Source organism: Amblyomma americanum, chromosome 3 (assembly GCF_052857255.1).
Source record: "Amblyomma americanum isolate KBUSLIRL-KWMA chromosome 3, ASM5285725v1, whole genome shotgun sequence".
Classification (NCBI taxonomy): domain Eukaryota; kingdom Metazoa; phylum Arthropoda; class Arachnida; order Ixodida; family Ixodidae; genus Amblyomma; species Amblyomma americanum.
Window position 1 is genome coordinate 195,285,857 of NC_135499.1, and position 16,167 is coordinate 195,302,023.

General features: G+C 50.1%; 1 protein-coding gene across 5 annotated transcripts in view; it reads left to right on the forward strand.

Moving 5' to 3' along the window:
• The window catches only part of tn (tripartite motif containing protein thin), a 119,472-nt gene that overhangs the window by 88,008 nt on the left and 15,297 nt on the right, over positions 1–16,167 (forward strand). For 3 of the 5 annotated variants that reach the window (XM_077659491.1, XM_077659490.1, XM_077659493.1), the window contains exons 2-3: positions 6,597–8,686; positions 14,602–16,006. In XM_077659491.1, coding sequence (XP_077515617.1) covers positions 6,735–8,686; positions 14,602–16,006 — 3,357 coding nt within the window. In that variant the 5' untranslated portion in view covers positions 6,597–6,734. The remainder of the gene's footprint in view (positions 1–6,596; positions 8,687–14,601; positions 16,007–16,167) is intronic. The other 2 variants (XR_013313417.1, XM_077659492.1) reach the window with 1 other exon arrangement.

Below are 16,167 nucleotides of genomic sequence, written 5' to 3' on the forward strand. Positions count from 1 at the left end.
AATAATTCGTTGATTAAGTCACGTCTTATCGAGGTCACTGAATAACGTTTGTCAAAATATTCATGGCGGATAAGGCCATTGTGGCGGTTTTAAGGTGCAAGCAGCATTAGCTGTACATTAATCATGTTAACAAGTGTTCCGCCTGCGCCTCATAGTGAAGAAGGAATGTTCAGCCTCGGATATAGAAAGCCCACGGGGTTCACTTCTGAGCCGTGTAGTGGCGCTCTTGTAGAATCCATGGAAGTCCTAACTTTCGTAGGCCTGAGGACGATGCCTTCTCTCACCTTCAAACGATCTGGAGCGTCGACCATGCACAACGATTTACTCAGCATGGCCCAGAAGCAGCCCTCTTCGGATGAATACTTTCTAGAAAAGTAGTGTGCCTCGTAACGCTGCACTAAGAAGCCAATTTCCTCTAAAACTTCACAATTAACCTTGATTCTGGAACACAACGTGAACGACTCTTTTCAGTGGTTCATTCAAGATATTCAGATTGCGAAGAAACGTTCCACGCTGATTGTAAAACATGCAGCTAATTGAGAAAATGCTGGAAAGGAACAACAACTGCACAACACAAGTACTGATGTAGCAATTTCGCGGCTGGCCTTGTATAGCAATGCTATAGCGTAGCCAGAGTCAGTGCACGGTCGACACGAGAGAATGGCTTTCCCTCGTGATAAATTCCGTGTATGACAAGAGAGAGGCCGAGGCGGCCGGAACGAATGGAGGAGAGAGGCGTGGGCCTACGTGCATTGTGAAAATCTCTTCTTTTGGAATTTTCACCGATGCTGATTGATTGTCGCGAAAAACGAGAATTCCGCGAAGCATCTTGTGACACGCCATTTCTGAAACTCTAATTTGAGGTTTGCCAGTGTAGTCATTAGCAATAGCAATGGAGTCAATGACACTGCGTGATGTACCGTTACAACAATGCAGCCCGAAACAACGGAGGCACAAAATTGAACTACAGAAGAAAACATGGCCCGTTTACGTTTTTCCTCTGAGACGTTGTAGCTTATAAGGCACCTATTTATCGATGTTATTTGTACTAGTAAAGGTTAGCTTTTTTTGGGCAGCAGAAATTTTGCTCACTTTCGAAACGAGACTTGCCTTTTAATGCCACGTTCTTCATTGCAAACTATCACATCGATGCAAATTTTCGAGCCTTCTTTGGTCGCCGAGTGAACTGCTTCTCAAAATTGTAGAGATAAGACATCTAGCAAGCTCAGGTCTAAACAGTTTTAGTTCTCCTGCAATGTGAGTGCTAGGAACTTTGTTTACAACTGAAACACGAATAAGATTTTAGCTGAAGCTGCCTTTTCGAAGGTGTAAAGAGGTTATAGGTATGTATAACTGCAACCGTGGGGCCCCAGCGTATCGCTTTCTCGTTAGTTATGTGTGAGAAGGCAACCAATACACGCTAAAACCGTTGAATATAAAAAAGAAAAGCTTCGCATTTTTTTTTCAGTTTCTTCCTAATTAAATATATGTACGTAGCATACAGGGGCCAGGAAGTAAGAAAAGTAATCTAGAAGCTTAACTATAATTTCCCAGTGGCTACCTGCTATGCATCCTGATCCCACTTCAACTATCGCGTCGAGGTCATTATGCTGATATGCTCATGTCGGTAGCTGTAATTTCAAATTTTTTTTTCTTGTTTACCTGGACTATGCGATGCCTTAAAACTCTGCTCTCCAAGTGCTGCTTTTCATTCGATCACTTGCCGTTGTTCGTTCATTCTGTGGAGAATTGCTTATGTCACGCCACAGAAAAGAAAATGCCGCAAGCGGTCTCATTTTATGTGAGAAAGATGAATTTTTGAAATATTTGTCAACTTATCCTGAAAAAGCGCTAAAAGGTGAGAAACTCGCGGAAAGTCAACGCACAGTTGACGAGTGGGCATTTGCGCTGCTTGTGATGTGCTGACCCAACACAAGTAGGCTCCAGCCTGGTAACAATGCCTTCTGGATAGGGAAAACCTCAGATATGCGGAAGCTGCTACGTCAGCAGCGTAGCTTTTCGACCCGTTTAGCCCGCGACCAAATTTCGAGACGAAAGCACTGTTCTGTTTAGGGTGGTAATACCGGTATGCGCCTACCAGCCAAAGTTGCAGCTTTCTATACGTGTTCCTCTGAAAAAAGAAACTCATTTTAAAGAACTTGGGTCTGCCGACTTATCAAAAATCAGCTCAACAATGCAAGGACGATAAATATCAATAAAAGTGAACCAACCCTAGAGCTAACAAATCTCAGTGGCTTTGTCGCCGCACACTTTAGTAATCCACAACGATGCTATAGAGGCTTAGGCTAACCAGTTTTTGCCTGTTTTAATCGGTGGCGCAGGAGGTACCATCCCATAGCTATATATCACTGTTTCTTTTGAAGTTGGCATGAATAGGTATAATTTTCATTGTTCTTTGCTGGTAAGTTACAGCGTATAACCATTCCATTCTCACGGAGTTCCTCGGAACTGTTGTGAAAAACTACCGGTAGTTGCAGCCACCATATGAGAGGCCGGATTCGATTGCTGTAATGATTTGTGGCCTGATTGCGACCATGCATTCGGCAAATATATCATACCCCTTGCCTACCCTGCCAAGAGAAGCCGGACATCCCAGCATCGTTCTCACGCATGAACAGCTTCGAGAATCTGGCCCGCAAGTTTCTGGCGACAGCCATTGCTCACTCGTGCATGTAAACAAATTTTGCAATGATGAACAACTAAGTGGAAGGGATACTGTTCATCGAGAAAATATCTATGCAGTCGTAGAGATTTGTTCTCGGCGATTGAACCTTGCGGATGAAAGTTTTTCCTATAGCTGAGGTCGATAACGACGCCGCACTGTGGCTGAGTCGTGATTACTGCCGATGTATGCTGAGCACCCCTTTGACAAAGCACGTCTATATGAGCAGCGCTTTGCTCGGCGGACTAGAAAAATTATTTTGGCCGTGTCTAGCAGTGGTGGTTCCGAGTACTTGGCAGTGCGTCTCTATCGAAATGCAAACAGAACCTTCTTCGAGGAGGAGGAGGAGGAGGAGGAGGAGGAGGAGGAGGAGGAGGAGGAGGAGGAGGAACAACTTTATTTACGTCATGGCCTAATGGCATCATGACCTAATGGCGCCGTAACGGGGGCCCAGGCGGCAACTCAGCGGAGGATCTGAGGCCTTTGTCGCTCAAGAGCCGCCGAGACCTGCTGGACTGCCCAGGTTTGCACGTCACGGTCAGAGCATTCCGCCGCAGCCGCGAGTCGCAGCGGAATCGTTATTCTTTTAGAAGCCTCGTCGGGGAATTTTGTGCAGTCCCATAGGATGTGCGTCAGAGTTGCCCTCTCCCGCTGGCACACGCGACACACATCACTTTCATATAAGTTTGGGCATAGATGAGTCATTAACACCGGGGTTGGTAAAGAACCAGTTTGTAAAAATAACTTATATTCTATGTAAGGCTACTTAGACTGTCGAAGTGTTCAATTTTTTGCCGACGCCCATAGGTACTCGTGGCTTTAAAGTTCGCCGTAATTTTTGACAGTTTCGATTTCAGGTATCACGAACTTTATTCCTAGATAAGTGACTGACGAAATCCTGCGGCAGAATAGTTGCTCGTTCCCCTGACGACAGGTGTACCACTGGAGCTGAAAGAGCGATGACATCAGAACGAAATCGACACACTGCAAAGCGGAGTACCTGTGGCAGTCAGTATTAATGCGTGCATAGGTTCGAACCCAGTGCAGACCTGAATGTTTGTTCCTAAGCATTCTGACGACATTTCTCGCGTAGCTAGGGATGAATAGAAAGCCTAGAAAGCATTCCGGACACCTTTTTAGGGCACCCTTGCTGGTTATCTCAGAGGTATTATATTTAGAAAAAAGAAAATAGACAAATAAGAAGCTCTTAGCACACGTAAATGTCAAAATTAACCACCTGGGCCCGCCTCGCTCTGACCTATCGGCGCGTGTAATCGCGTCTGGCACTGAGATGAGCAATTAAAATACTAGGTCGGGCACTGCGCCGTTCCCGTCCCGTCAACGTCGAAAAGGCACCCAGCTTTGAGTCTCGCCTGTCCTGCGCTTTTTGCTTCTTTTCCAGTCCAACAAAATGTCGGCTTGGAGCAGAAAATTAACAAAAAAAAAGAATAAAGACTAGAGAAATAAAAAAGCCCAAAAGCCTGGCATCCCGAGAGTGCGCAGCGCAGCAGCTTGCCTCACTTCCGCCTAAAAAAAGAAGGTGCCTCACGGGAATGAGTGCGGCAGCCGGTCGGCCAAGCACGCGCTCTGGTCCCGTGCGATGGGAGCCACCTTTGAAATAGACTGAATGACGCACCTTGTGCCGCTAGGCTCGGGGTGCTGGGGATTGGGGGGGAGTGTCGCAGGGGTGGAGACAACGCATCCGAGGAGTCGAGAAAGCACAGCTTGCTTCGCCATTGCTGCGTATATAGCTGCGCCCCTAGCGGCAGGGTGGCGTCACCGGCGCGCCGGTGATTTCATCTTATGAGCGTCGTTCTCGTTGTCGTGAGCAAAGCAGGGGACGAAGCAGGCTGACAACACGCTGCGCTTGAAACAATGAACCGCGAGAACTAATCGGATTGAATATGCGGTGCGTATGCGACTGCAAAAAAAAAAAAAATTGGCAGTGGCCTAGCTCGTCTATGCCAGGTATACGTAGCGAAAGCTAAGGCATTGGTTAGTCTTGGTTAATGTTGATTGCGAGTCCAGGTTAGTCTGGTTGTCTGGCTAGTTGTTGTCACGTGGTTCGTCACGCGGTTGGTCACGTGGTGCGGTGCGACCATGGTGGGAATGCAAGCACGGCGAAACTGCAAGTTCGTAGCCAATGGTAGCTTTCGCTACAAAGAGGGAAAGGCAAAAGAAAAAAAAAACTCTGGTTGTCAGCATGCAGTCATTATGACCGCTCGGTATGTTACGTTTGCCGCGACATCTGCGGCACCCGATCTCGACGCTTGCTTCAAGAACGCTCTGTTGGAGCTCGCCCAGTGCTGATTTGGTTCTCTTGCAGGTTCCGTGTCGTTTCCGAGGTGACGTACCGCTTGTTCAGGCATACTAGTCGCCTGCTGCGCCTTTCTCGTCGTGCTCTTATATGCGTTAGCTTGAAGTTTTTGCCAGCGGTAATATTGAGAGGTTCCATTCCCTCGACCCATAGAGTCCTTCGCTGCGAGCAGCCATTTCGGTTTCTTAGGTACCTTCGTTCTACAAAGAAATTCTGCGTTCATTAGACTGCCAACTCTAACACTTTGCTTGCTGCTCGTTCAGCCCATATAGGGTTGGTTACTATCTCACGGTAGAGTTAAAAAAATTGAGAGAAATAAAACTTAAAAATGTAGAAAATCTAGCAAGAACCAAAAATACGATCGCGCCCGCAGATAATCGGCGTCCATATTCTATTTCAGCGTCATTCAAAGATTTGGTTCTCTGCTAAGCCTCCGAAAGAACTCGTGTTCACTTTGCGAGTAAGAAGTGTGCGATGAAGCTTTTCTACTTATTTGGCGACATTCTTGTGTCATGTTTTGCGACATTTTTTTTTGTGTCAGTACGCTCCACTACTAGCAAATCACCTTGTACAGAGTAATACAGAACGACAGATAAGAAACTCTTATTTCTCCTGCAAAAATTTTCGAAATATGTTGCAAAGAAGCCTCGCGAGTGCGAGAGGTTGTCTTGACCGTATAATTACACATGAGTGGCAGGTGTACTTCGATGGACAGTGCACTGCCATTGACGAGTGCAAAAATATTGGCATGTTCTTGTGGTCCTTTCTTTATGAGGACAATATCGAATGCAGAACTCGCGGTTCTGGCAAGTATTTATATTTCAAATTGGCAGAGAAACCCAGGCCAGAGCTGGCGGTTGCGCTGAGCCGTGTTAACAATTAGCGGCTCTACAAGTAGTTGGACAACGTCGTCTGGAGTTTATATACGGCCCTTTATAAGTAAGTCTGCGCGCTACAAATTGCGTTAATTTTTTTTGTTTCTTTCAGAGAAACCTCAGACGCCTTAAATTCCTTCTCTTACAACTATAATCACCTTTCCTTGCATGGTTTGCTTATGCTTTCTCACGATCTCGTCGACTGTTCTGCTTCCAGTCGTAATTTTAACAAAACCTCTGAGTTCCTTTCACGCTTATTATTCCCATGGCATTTCAGCTAGCCTACGCGGCAGTCGTCCTGTCCATAGAGAAGCACAGAGTTACTGTGCTAACTGTATATTATGTCCCCGTTATCATGATTTGCACACGCCGAATGCCGCGAGAAAGCGACACGACCATATGAAAAAATTAGGTTTAAAATTGTTGCGCCGTGTCTCTCAGCGCCACAGCCGCTTATTCGTTTATTTGGTCAAAGCGCTTCCGATTGGCGCAAAAAAAAAATACAGTCGATGAAAGTCAGTAAACGCTCCCTTTTAGGGGAAAACGACATGTAGTTTGGATCTAAAAGACTTGCCGTTTACCACGTATGCCTCATAGGCATGAATCGCAGTAGAGTCAGTACTGGTGAATGTGTGTTAAGTTCCGTGTCTTCCCCTTTATATTCCAAGGCATTGTCATTGGTGACATGATTTTTAAGAGAAAGTGCCTCTTCTCTTTCCAGATGCTGACCTCACCGCGTCGCCTTGGCTGCAGTAGCCAACATGACCTCAGGTTCCACTCAAGCCAGAGCAACGAACGACAAAGCTTGAACCGAAACCTCTAAGTACCGATTCGACCTGCGTGCCATACCGTTGTCGCCATGTCTTCAGCGTGGAGCCAGCTAGACCAGCTGCTCACGTGCGCCATCTGTCTGGACCGATACCGGAATCCCAAGCTGCTGCCATGCCAGCACTCGTTCTGCGCCGACCCTTGCCTGGAAGGGCTGCAGGACTACGCGAGGCGGCAAATCAAATGCCCCGAGTGCCGAGCCGAGCACCGGATCCCGTACAATGGCGTCCAGACGTTCCCCACCAACGTGACGCTGATGCGGTTCCTCGAGCTGCACCGCGACATCACGGGAGAGGAGCCGGAGCCGCCGCCTTCGTCTATGGAACGCTGTCACGTGTGCAGCGAGAAGAGCTACGTGACCCGCTGTTCCCACTGCGAGAAGAAGATCTGCGAGACCTGCAAGGAGGCGCACCTGGACATCATGCGACGGGAGATCAGCCGCATCTGCAACCAGGTGCGCAGGTGTCTCAACCGGCTCAACGATCATCTCGCGCAGAACAACAAGAACCAGGACAAGCTCTCCCACAACTGTGCGCTCGTTAAAGAGGAGCTCGATGACCTCATTAACCGCTACGTCAAGGACCTGCAGTTGGTGCACAGCAAACTGAAGAACGAGATAGACGTGTACCTGCAGCAGGAACTCAAGCAGCTCTCGGCGCTTTCCGAAGACGTCGAAACGGAAGTGAACAACATCACGTCCAACTGTGACGTCGTGGAGAAGTACGTCAACGAGGATACGGAGTGGACCGACTTGGAGCTCGTGGAATACAAGGAGATCTTCTCGAAGACTCTCGAGTTTCTTAGGAACTTCGATCCGGACACGTCCGATTTTACCAGAAGGGTTAAGCTGCAGATTCACACCGACCCTGACGCACTGCACCGCACGTTGGCCAACCTCGGAGAGCTCAAGTTCAACATCCCAGTTTCGCATTCGTCTTCGAATCTTAATATCCCTCAATTAAACCTCGGATCTCCCGCAGGCGGCACGGCTAACGCGCTGATGCGCAGCCAGAGTGACCATCGCCTCGCTGTACAGTTCCAGAAAAAGCAAGATGCTACGCGGTCTATGCTGGACATTGGTCAGCGATACGGCGGCCATCTCAGTGACTCCGACCGAGATGGCAGCTTCGAAGGTCCTTCGATGTACACTAGAAACCGCGGTAGGGACACTAGCGAAAATTCTATTCTCCGTAGGTACGGGCCGGACCGTGGCAGGGACAGCGAGAATGCCGACAGCCGACTCTCGAACCGCTACGGGAGTCGGTTTGAGGACCGACCCTGGCGCGAAGAGGGAACGGGAGGACACCACGCTTTCAGATCTCGTTATGCTCGTGAACTGATGGACGAAGATTCCGAAGGGCTTAGCAGCCTCACGCGGAACGTCCGATTTGAAGAACCGCCGCCACCGCGGGAAAAGGTGTTCGACACCGACGACGCCACTCGTGGCCCGCTCAGTGGCGTCGTGAAACTGAGCGACTCGGCAAAATTTATGGAGCGCCTTCACGAAAACCAGATCAAGCAGAAACAGAAGCAAGCCGAGAAAGAAAGACTTGAGAACGAGCCACCTCCTCCGGCGGCTCCCGTACCACCGCCGAGGAGGCCGCCTTCGCGGCAACTCAGCGAAGACGAGGTCGATAAGCAGAAGAAGGCGGCCAACCAGGCCGCAGCGTCCACGTCGTCTACCGCCACATCGCCTCCGCCACCCCTGGACTCGAGACCATCGCAGGTTCGGCGACTCGCGGCCAAGGACGACGTCTCGTCACGAGCGACCCCTCCGGACTCTCCGCGGACGCCGTCCACGCCTCGCCAAGGTTCCATCGAGAGCACGCCGGCACAGTCCAGGAGGAGCTCTACAGCGTCTGAAGACACGACGACCGCGACCTCAACCAGCGACTCGTTGCGGTCGCGGCAACGCCGCACCATCGAGGAGGAGCCGCAGCGGCGGGAACTGTCCTCGGCGCCCAAGCCTTCGACACCTGCCAGGTTAGTGTCTTCTCCACCTCGGGGCCTGAGCTCGGCGTCCGCGGAGCAGGGCGATGCTGAGGAGGAAGCGCTGCCGGTGTCGCGTCCCCTCTCGCGCCACTGCCCGTACCGGCGGTCGTGCACGGACTACGTGGCGCGGAGGCGCGACAAGTCGCCGCCCGCCGTGGTGACTCGTCGCTGCTTCGACGACCTGAGCTGGATGCCTCGCGCTAATCGCAGCGACGACCCGGCACACTCGCGGTGGACGAACCTCTACAGGCCGGAATACTACCGCTACCGGACGGCTCGATTTGGCTCGAGCGCCGGCCTCGAAGATCGAAGCCCAAGCTGGCGCTCGGCGCTGGTGGCCGACTCAAGTAGGCCTGCCTGCGCTTCCCAGTTGGCATGAGCGAGCAGCCTCGGCAGATGCTAACCCGAGAGGTGCCGGGCCGTGGCCTCAGGGAGAGTGAAACGGAGTCCGCGAGAGCCGTCGCCTCCGCCGCTGACATGTCGCGCAGCTTGCTCAGCCATGGCTACGGGCCGTTTTTTTTTTTTTTGTCAGTTGGTAGCCAGGGAGGTATTGCGGGCTAACGCTTTTGGTTCAGAGTCTCGCGAGGAACATTTCTGGTGGTGAAGAAGTCGTTTTGTGTGTCGGGAAATGAATTACATGTTATGAACATGGTAATGCATCAGCAAATTCTTGCTCATTTTTCAGCCGTCAATAGATGTAAGAACAGAAATTATCAATATTTTGTGCGCGTTACTATGATAGATGATGATTAGGAGCAAATTTATAGCATTAAGTTGGACTGATCAGATTATCGTTAAGCAAGTATGACTCTTGCTTACTATTAGCACGTGGTTATCGTAACGTTGAGTGATAAGAATAGGAAAAAAAACAATCGAAGTTGTTCAGGCAATGTGGAAAATTTGCACTGCTTGGAACGAACGCGCATATATTGCTGTCGGGTGCACCTAAGTTAAAGCGTTATTTTCCTAACATAGTGGTCGTACGTCTTCGTCATTTGTGACTCAGTAAAATCATGACAGGAAAGGTATTTGTTGGTTTAATTGCTTCCGCCTGGATGATCGCCTAAATGAGAATACGTAGAATACGTTTTGTGCTTTGGGGGGAACAATGCAAGCTTAATAACTTCTTTATCGTTTGAATACTGTGAAGCTTTTCCCCTTTTTTGTTTCGACAAACACGCTTGACAATACTCGAAACGTCGCATGGGATTTCGGGACCGCCGACGCGTGCGATACTGCAAATTCGGGAGGTGTTTTCAGGGGTCAACACCTTGCACCAATGCTCTAGAGAGAAGTTCTGATTGGACATGCAAAAGCCAGAGAAGGTGCCTAATTTAGATGTGCAGTTGCTTGCCGTAGGTGAGGTCATTTATTCCCGTGGTCATCCTTGCATGTACATTTTTGTCTTATTTATTTCTTAAGCTCATAAGACAGTACGAATGACGAGAAGTTATTTCTTAGTACAACAGTGACCTCATTGTAGATCAGGGGTATTATCTACTATCTGACGATTGACGTAGCATGGCGCAACAATCTTGCTGTCGACCCGCGTGTGGTCCAGAGAAATCTAAGACCAGCAATGAAAGAAGTCATTTAAGAAACCAAAAGCAAGTAAAAAATGCAGAAGGAGGGAAATAAATTGTTCTTGTACGCGCGTGATGCGTCGCGGCATTTTAAAATGTTGTGACGTCATTAGCCTGATGTACGACATATGTACAGAGACAGGGCGCTGACTCTGGTACAGGCCTTTCGGTGTGTTTCTTATGTCCTCATTGTCCGTGCGATCTTTCACCCAAGCGTGCATTTCAGCCGTTGGACATTTTATATGCGACCTTCCAAAAAGCGTAGAGCGCAGCCATTAACTTCGCCTCAGTTAACTCTTTCGCGCTTCGATCAAGTTGTTAATCTAGATGTGAAGTTTTATCGCTAACCGCCCGTTTGCTTCGTCTAAAGCTGCCAGAAAATTATAATTTATTCGCTTTTTTGCTAGTGTATTGAACATTTCGAGTGTAAATGCTATTTTGACTTCTTAGTACTCAGAACTAAGGAAACTGTGCTATAAGCTCCCATTGTCGGCATTATATTTAGAACCTTCTTTCAAGCCTTCTGCGCCGCTCGAAGTCGAAGTACAGACCTTTTTGGCAGCAGTCCGTCAACGGCTGGAACTTGCAGTCGGTGCTATCCTTTATACCTGCTCATGTCCAAATGGCCATACCGTCTGTGCGAAAAGTACCTTGGGAAGGGTTTTTTTTCTTAGCAGTGAAGGGGAGCACTTTTAAGCTATAAATATGTATAAGATAGGGAGAGACCTCAAGCCCACCTTTACAGAGCTTTTGAAACTTAGGGGTGCCGTAAGGCTCCACTGTGTGGCTGAAAAGCAAACCCGGTCTGGTTAGTTTTTGGCAAAGGCAGTTTTTTGAACCAACGAATGGAAGTTGTTCAAACCATATTTCTTCAAATTTGCGTAGCGGATATGGTACTTCTTCCTGTATGTTGCCGGTTACATGTCACTAACAGATATTTTATTCAAAGCCCACAATGACGGCAAACCGGAACTCTATCTTCTACCGAACGATGTCTACAGCAGAACGCTTAAAACAGCAAAAGGTATTCTTCTCTCAAGTGGACCAATGTCATCGGTTCCAGCCATGTATACACACATGTAATTACCACGACTGTATTAGACGCGGTCGCCATTGCATTCTGCACAGGTTGAAGTCGGTGCGTTTTGATGTGAGCACCTGTAAACACCGCGTATTCCGCAGAGGAGTGCTGACGTCACAGCAATTTGGCTTGTGCAGTCGATGGCCGCCAAAAGCGAGTTGTTTCTTGTTTTTCTTGTCATGCACAAACCCCCATCAGGCATAAAACGTATTCTACGTGAAATCGAACGCCGATATTGGCTTCATTTGACGCTTTTCGATAGCTGAGCCATCGATTAGTGCACTGCGATTTGGTAAGCGCCTCGTTCTGCTTGTGCCGCAGCGGCAACTCGGCGACGGGCCTTCTCTTCGTCCTGCCATCGCTGTCGGCGGAGACAAAGAGAATGTAAGGCACACCCAACCGTCCACGGAGCCCGCAACGTTCAAGACTGTCTGCGCAGCCCGTAGAAGCACCCAGGACAGGGACACTGCTCAAGAGAGTACACTAATAAAGGCGAACATAGTTATTTTTTAGACAAAGCCGTACGGCACATGTTTCTGACTTGGCCACACGCACGTTTCACAAACCACCGAAACACATTGTGCCGTCAGTGAGCCCTCTTACAATCCACGAACACACTAGAGTTCATCTGGCCTAGAGCGCGATGCCGACGTCGCAGTGTTCCGTGGCGGCCGGCTGCGCTCGGCGCTTACTGCTAGTGCTACGTGCACCGAGACAAAGAAAACTCTCGCTCTTAGCTGGAGCACTGAGGAACATTCTCGATTTGGGAAGCGAAGCTATGTCAGCTACACGCCTCGCGATCATAAACAGTGCACCTGTTAGCTGCACACGTTTCAAGAAAGGACCCTGCAAAGAAGACGCCGACGGAATGTCTTTCCGTTTTTTTAGATGGAAGGTAAACTTCGGGCTGCACGGCGACACTGGAAGTCTTCGTCAACTGGTGCTACAGTATTCTTTTAGGAATGCGAGAAGCGCCTCCCGCAGAAAGGTTAGAGGCCCTTCGTGGAAGACCTTTTGGCTTTTCTTGTGTCCAGTAACTCGCCACACGGGTAACTAATCTGCCTATCACAATAACCACCCCATCACCAACACGAGTGTGCCGTGCGAACCCCTGTGCTGTCTAGCGAGACCACCGCGGGACGTTTTCTTTGCTCGAGTAGACGACGACTGCTTTTTGCTGCTTGCGCCACGAGCCTGCTAGTAAATCCGTTTTGCTCTCGGCAAGGCGACCTTTGAAACCTCAGTCTGGACACATTTTTATAAAAGACCACCTTTCTTAAAAATGAGCTTTCCTTTACGTACGTGCCCAGAACAAAGAGCTTCTAGAAGAGACGTCATAGCACAAAGCTGCAGAACACCGAATGAGATATACTCCGTGATTTTTATGCCATATCGTTTTCTCTTGTACAAAGCAGTGGCTACGGTCTTGAAGGCTTGCGGTGGTTTCGCGTATTTATTTGCGTAAAAACCTTCTAGACAGATGATCACGCTGCTGTTCTCGAGCCTCCGGTCTTCTACCGTTGTATGTTGCTTTTTTTTGCGACTAGACTGCTATCTTTTACAATTTCTAACGTTTATTGTCTGAATGAAAAACGCGTACGTTTAGTTAGGTTCCTGGAGCTTATTATGTTGTAGAAGAGATCTGCGGCTGTATATTATTCCTATATTTCTATATTCCTTCTTTTGCCTTTCTTTCATTGGTAGCTATTGCGTCTCTCATAGCCTGAGTCGCTTTGGGACGTTAAACCCCCATAAACCATAAATCATTGGTAGCTGTTGTCTGTGACGTCAGATATGACAGCTAGCAAGCAACGTTAATAACCGGCTTATGCATCGCAGTTAGAGTTGACCAGTCGTAGAGAATCCAGAGAATTATTGGAGAAAAAAAAAGTTACGAAACAGTTCCCTTTGGCTACATTCTGTAACAATTGCTTTCCCGTTATTCCTAGACTCGCGACGACGTAGTTCGTTTCCGTCCCTTTCGTTCAATAAGAGCAGTTGACAAAACGTCGATGCAAGAAAGAAAAAATCATTCTAAACAATATCTATCAACTTTGCTTATGCAAGGGGAAGTTAGCCTCTTTCCTTCGTAGCATCTCTACACCAGTGGTTACCTCAATGATGCCAGGTTCGTAAATTTCGTTCATACGCCCACGTATTAAAACCAGCTCATGACCGGCCGGGGTTCACCAGTGCGTTGGCCAATCACAATTGACAGTTGGGCAATAGCGAACGCGAGTATCCTGAATGATCAGTTCGTCACGTGCTATGGCTAATCGTCATAGTCATCGTACCCGCCGCCCTCCCGTTTGTGGAGAGCTTCACGAATCCTGTCACTAAAGTTCTTTATTTTTATTTTTTGGGGGAGGTGGGGCGGGGGGTTGAGGGGGCTCCGGCGGTAACCTAAATGCAGGAGATTAGCATGATTAGGATTTACTGGAGATTAGAATGGAAGCGGCAAGAGGCAGTAGACCGCGGCTGGCCTATCGGTTTCGGTGTTATGCTCTGCGAGTGACGTCAGGCGAATGACACCACTAACGCGGCTGTTTCACTCTCCTGCGGCCCCTGGCGCGCATGCGCATGACTGGCATGTCTCCACGCGCTCCCAGCCCCAGCTTTGGAAAGACAACGGACACGCAGTCAAGAGCGAGTCGCCCGCCCTTCGCATCATGTACTGCCTTCACTACACGAGACTAATAAACTATTTGCAAACCCAGAGTGTGTGAACAATTAATCAGCATGGCATGATCTCAGCAACTGGTAGTTGATAGCTTAGGCATAATGAATGTGGAAAGTTGCACCTTCGCTTTAAGCCAGTTGGCTGATCTCTTCACGGTATTCGCGGATATTCGCGGGGTGGCATGGTGCCTGTAAGTTGGTAAATAAATAAATGTTCGATTCTGAGCACTTGTGATACCTATGTTACAAGATTTCGGGAGCTGTGCTCAGAAGTTCCTCCACGCAAGTGATCTCAGTGGATTGATATGGTACATGTTTGAGAAAGTAAACGTGATCTAAGTGCAACTTCCTTGCCTCAGGTCGCAGTCGATTCTTAAAAGGTTCCAAATACGTCAGCTAGAGTTGAAGTAGACTTACAAAATTATAATACAAGAAGTAGCGTACTCTTGTCGAAGGTGCACCTTCTCTGCATGCACAATGTCAGAAGCCTAGCTGCTTTTTCTTCATTACGCGGGCGGTTCAGGTGGCGTGTGGTTAAAGCCGATTTCGCTTTTCCTTCGCAGGTCCACACGCGCGCCGCTGGCCAAGGCCGTATCTCTAGACCACGACGATCGCCGCCGACCGACGGATGACAAGAAGAAGGACGAGATGACCAGGGCGGGCTCAGTGGGGAGCCCGTCTCCTGCCGCCCACCAGTCGTCGTTCTTCAGCCGCCTGAGGCCACAGCAGGCGCAGATAGGCGAAGAGGAGGACACCGAGTCCGAGGCGTCCACCGAGGAAGAGGAGACCTCAGACGAGGAGGAGGACGAAGAGGAAGACGAAGAGGATGAGGAGGAGGAAGAGACGGCCCAGCCCGAGAGGCCCAAGACGCCCACCCGCAAGACCTCCGCGACGCAGGCGCCCAAGAAGGAAGAAGAGATGACCTCGTCCGTGTCGGCGCTCCTCAACAGGAGCGCGCAGGCTCGGCGGGGCAGCCAAGACGTGCGCTCCTCGACGCCCACGTCGGGCCGCCACTCGCAGTACGCCAGGGACAAGGAGGAAGAGAGCGCAAGCAGCCGCTACCGGTCATGGAGGGACACGCCTTCGTCGTCGGTAGATGACCCCACCGCGGTGTCTTCTCGGTACGGCACCTCCTTTCTTGCTAGCAGGAGGCGCACCGTCGACGAAGAACCACGGGAAGAAAACAGCGGCGCTGGAAGCCGGCTGCTCAGCCGAAGCAGGAGTTCAGCGCTCATGGACCAGCAGGACCCGAGGACGGAGCGGCGCAAGAGCCAACAGGAGAACGCCGCAGCGACGGCGCGGTCAACTGCAACCTCCAGCCCGACGTCTTCATCGGCGGCAGCGCTGCGTAGGAGCCGCTTGACGCGGAGCAAAAGCTCCAACGAGATGCTGCCCGGGGAAGGCGACAGCGGTGACGAGGGCGCCCTGACATCGCCATCGTACAGGAGTCGCTACAGCCAGCCGGAAAGCAGTCCCTCCAGCAGCAGCGCCCTGTCCCGTTCCAAAAGCAGCCACGCTGTCAAGGACACCTCTCCGGACGCGGGCGACTACGGGAGTTCTACCACGGGTCCCGGGGGCTCTTCGAGCTGGGCTCAGTACCTGCGCAACAAGTATGGTTCTCGGGGAGGCAGCGGGCCCGGCGCCTCTACGGGGGGTTACGGGCCCAAGAGCGTGTCCAGGTCCCGGAGTTCGCACGCGGTCTACAACCGCAGCGGCAGCGACGACAACAGCTCCGAGGACGAGGATGTTCCAGCCAGGGGCCGCGGCCTGGACGGCAACGCGTCGCGCCATGATGGACAGTACGGAGGCTACGGCTTCCCGCGCAGCATGTATCTTCAAAAGCGCCGTATGCAGCTCAAGATTGGCACGCGCGGAACTGAGCCCGGCTGCTTCACGTGGCCAAGGGGTGTCGCTGTCGGACCGGACAACTCGATCGTGGTTGCCGACAGCAGCAACCATCGGGTCCAGGTGAGTCCTGAACTTGGCATTATCTTTTGAACTGCTTGTGCAGTTGTCCGTCTATAGCGCCGTGCATGTTCACGGGAGCAAGGGTCTGTCAACATTTATTTCATGTACGGTGCACCGCTGATTGCACTAATATTACATGATGCGTGGTATTTTCTTTTACT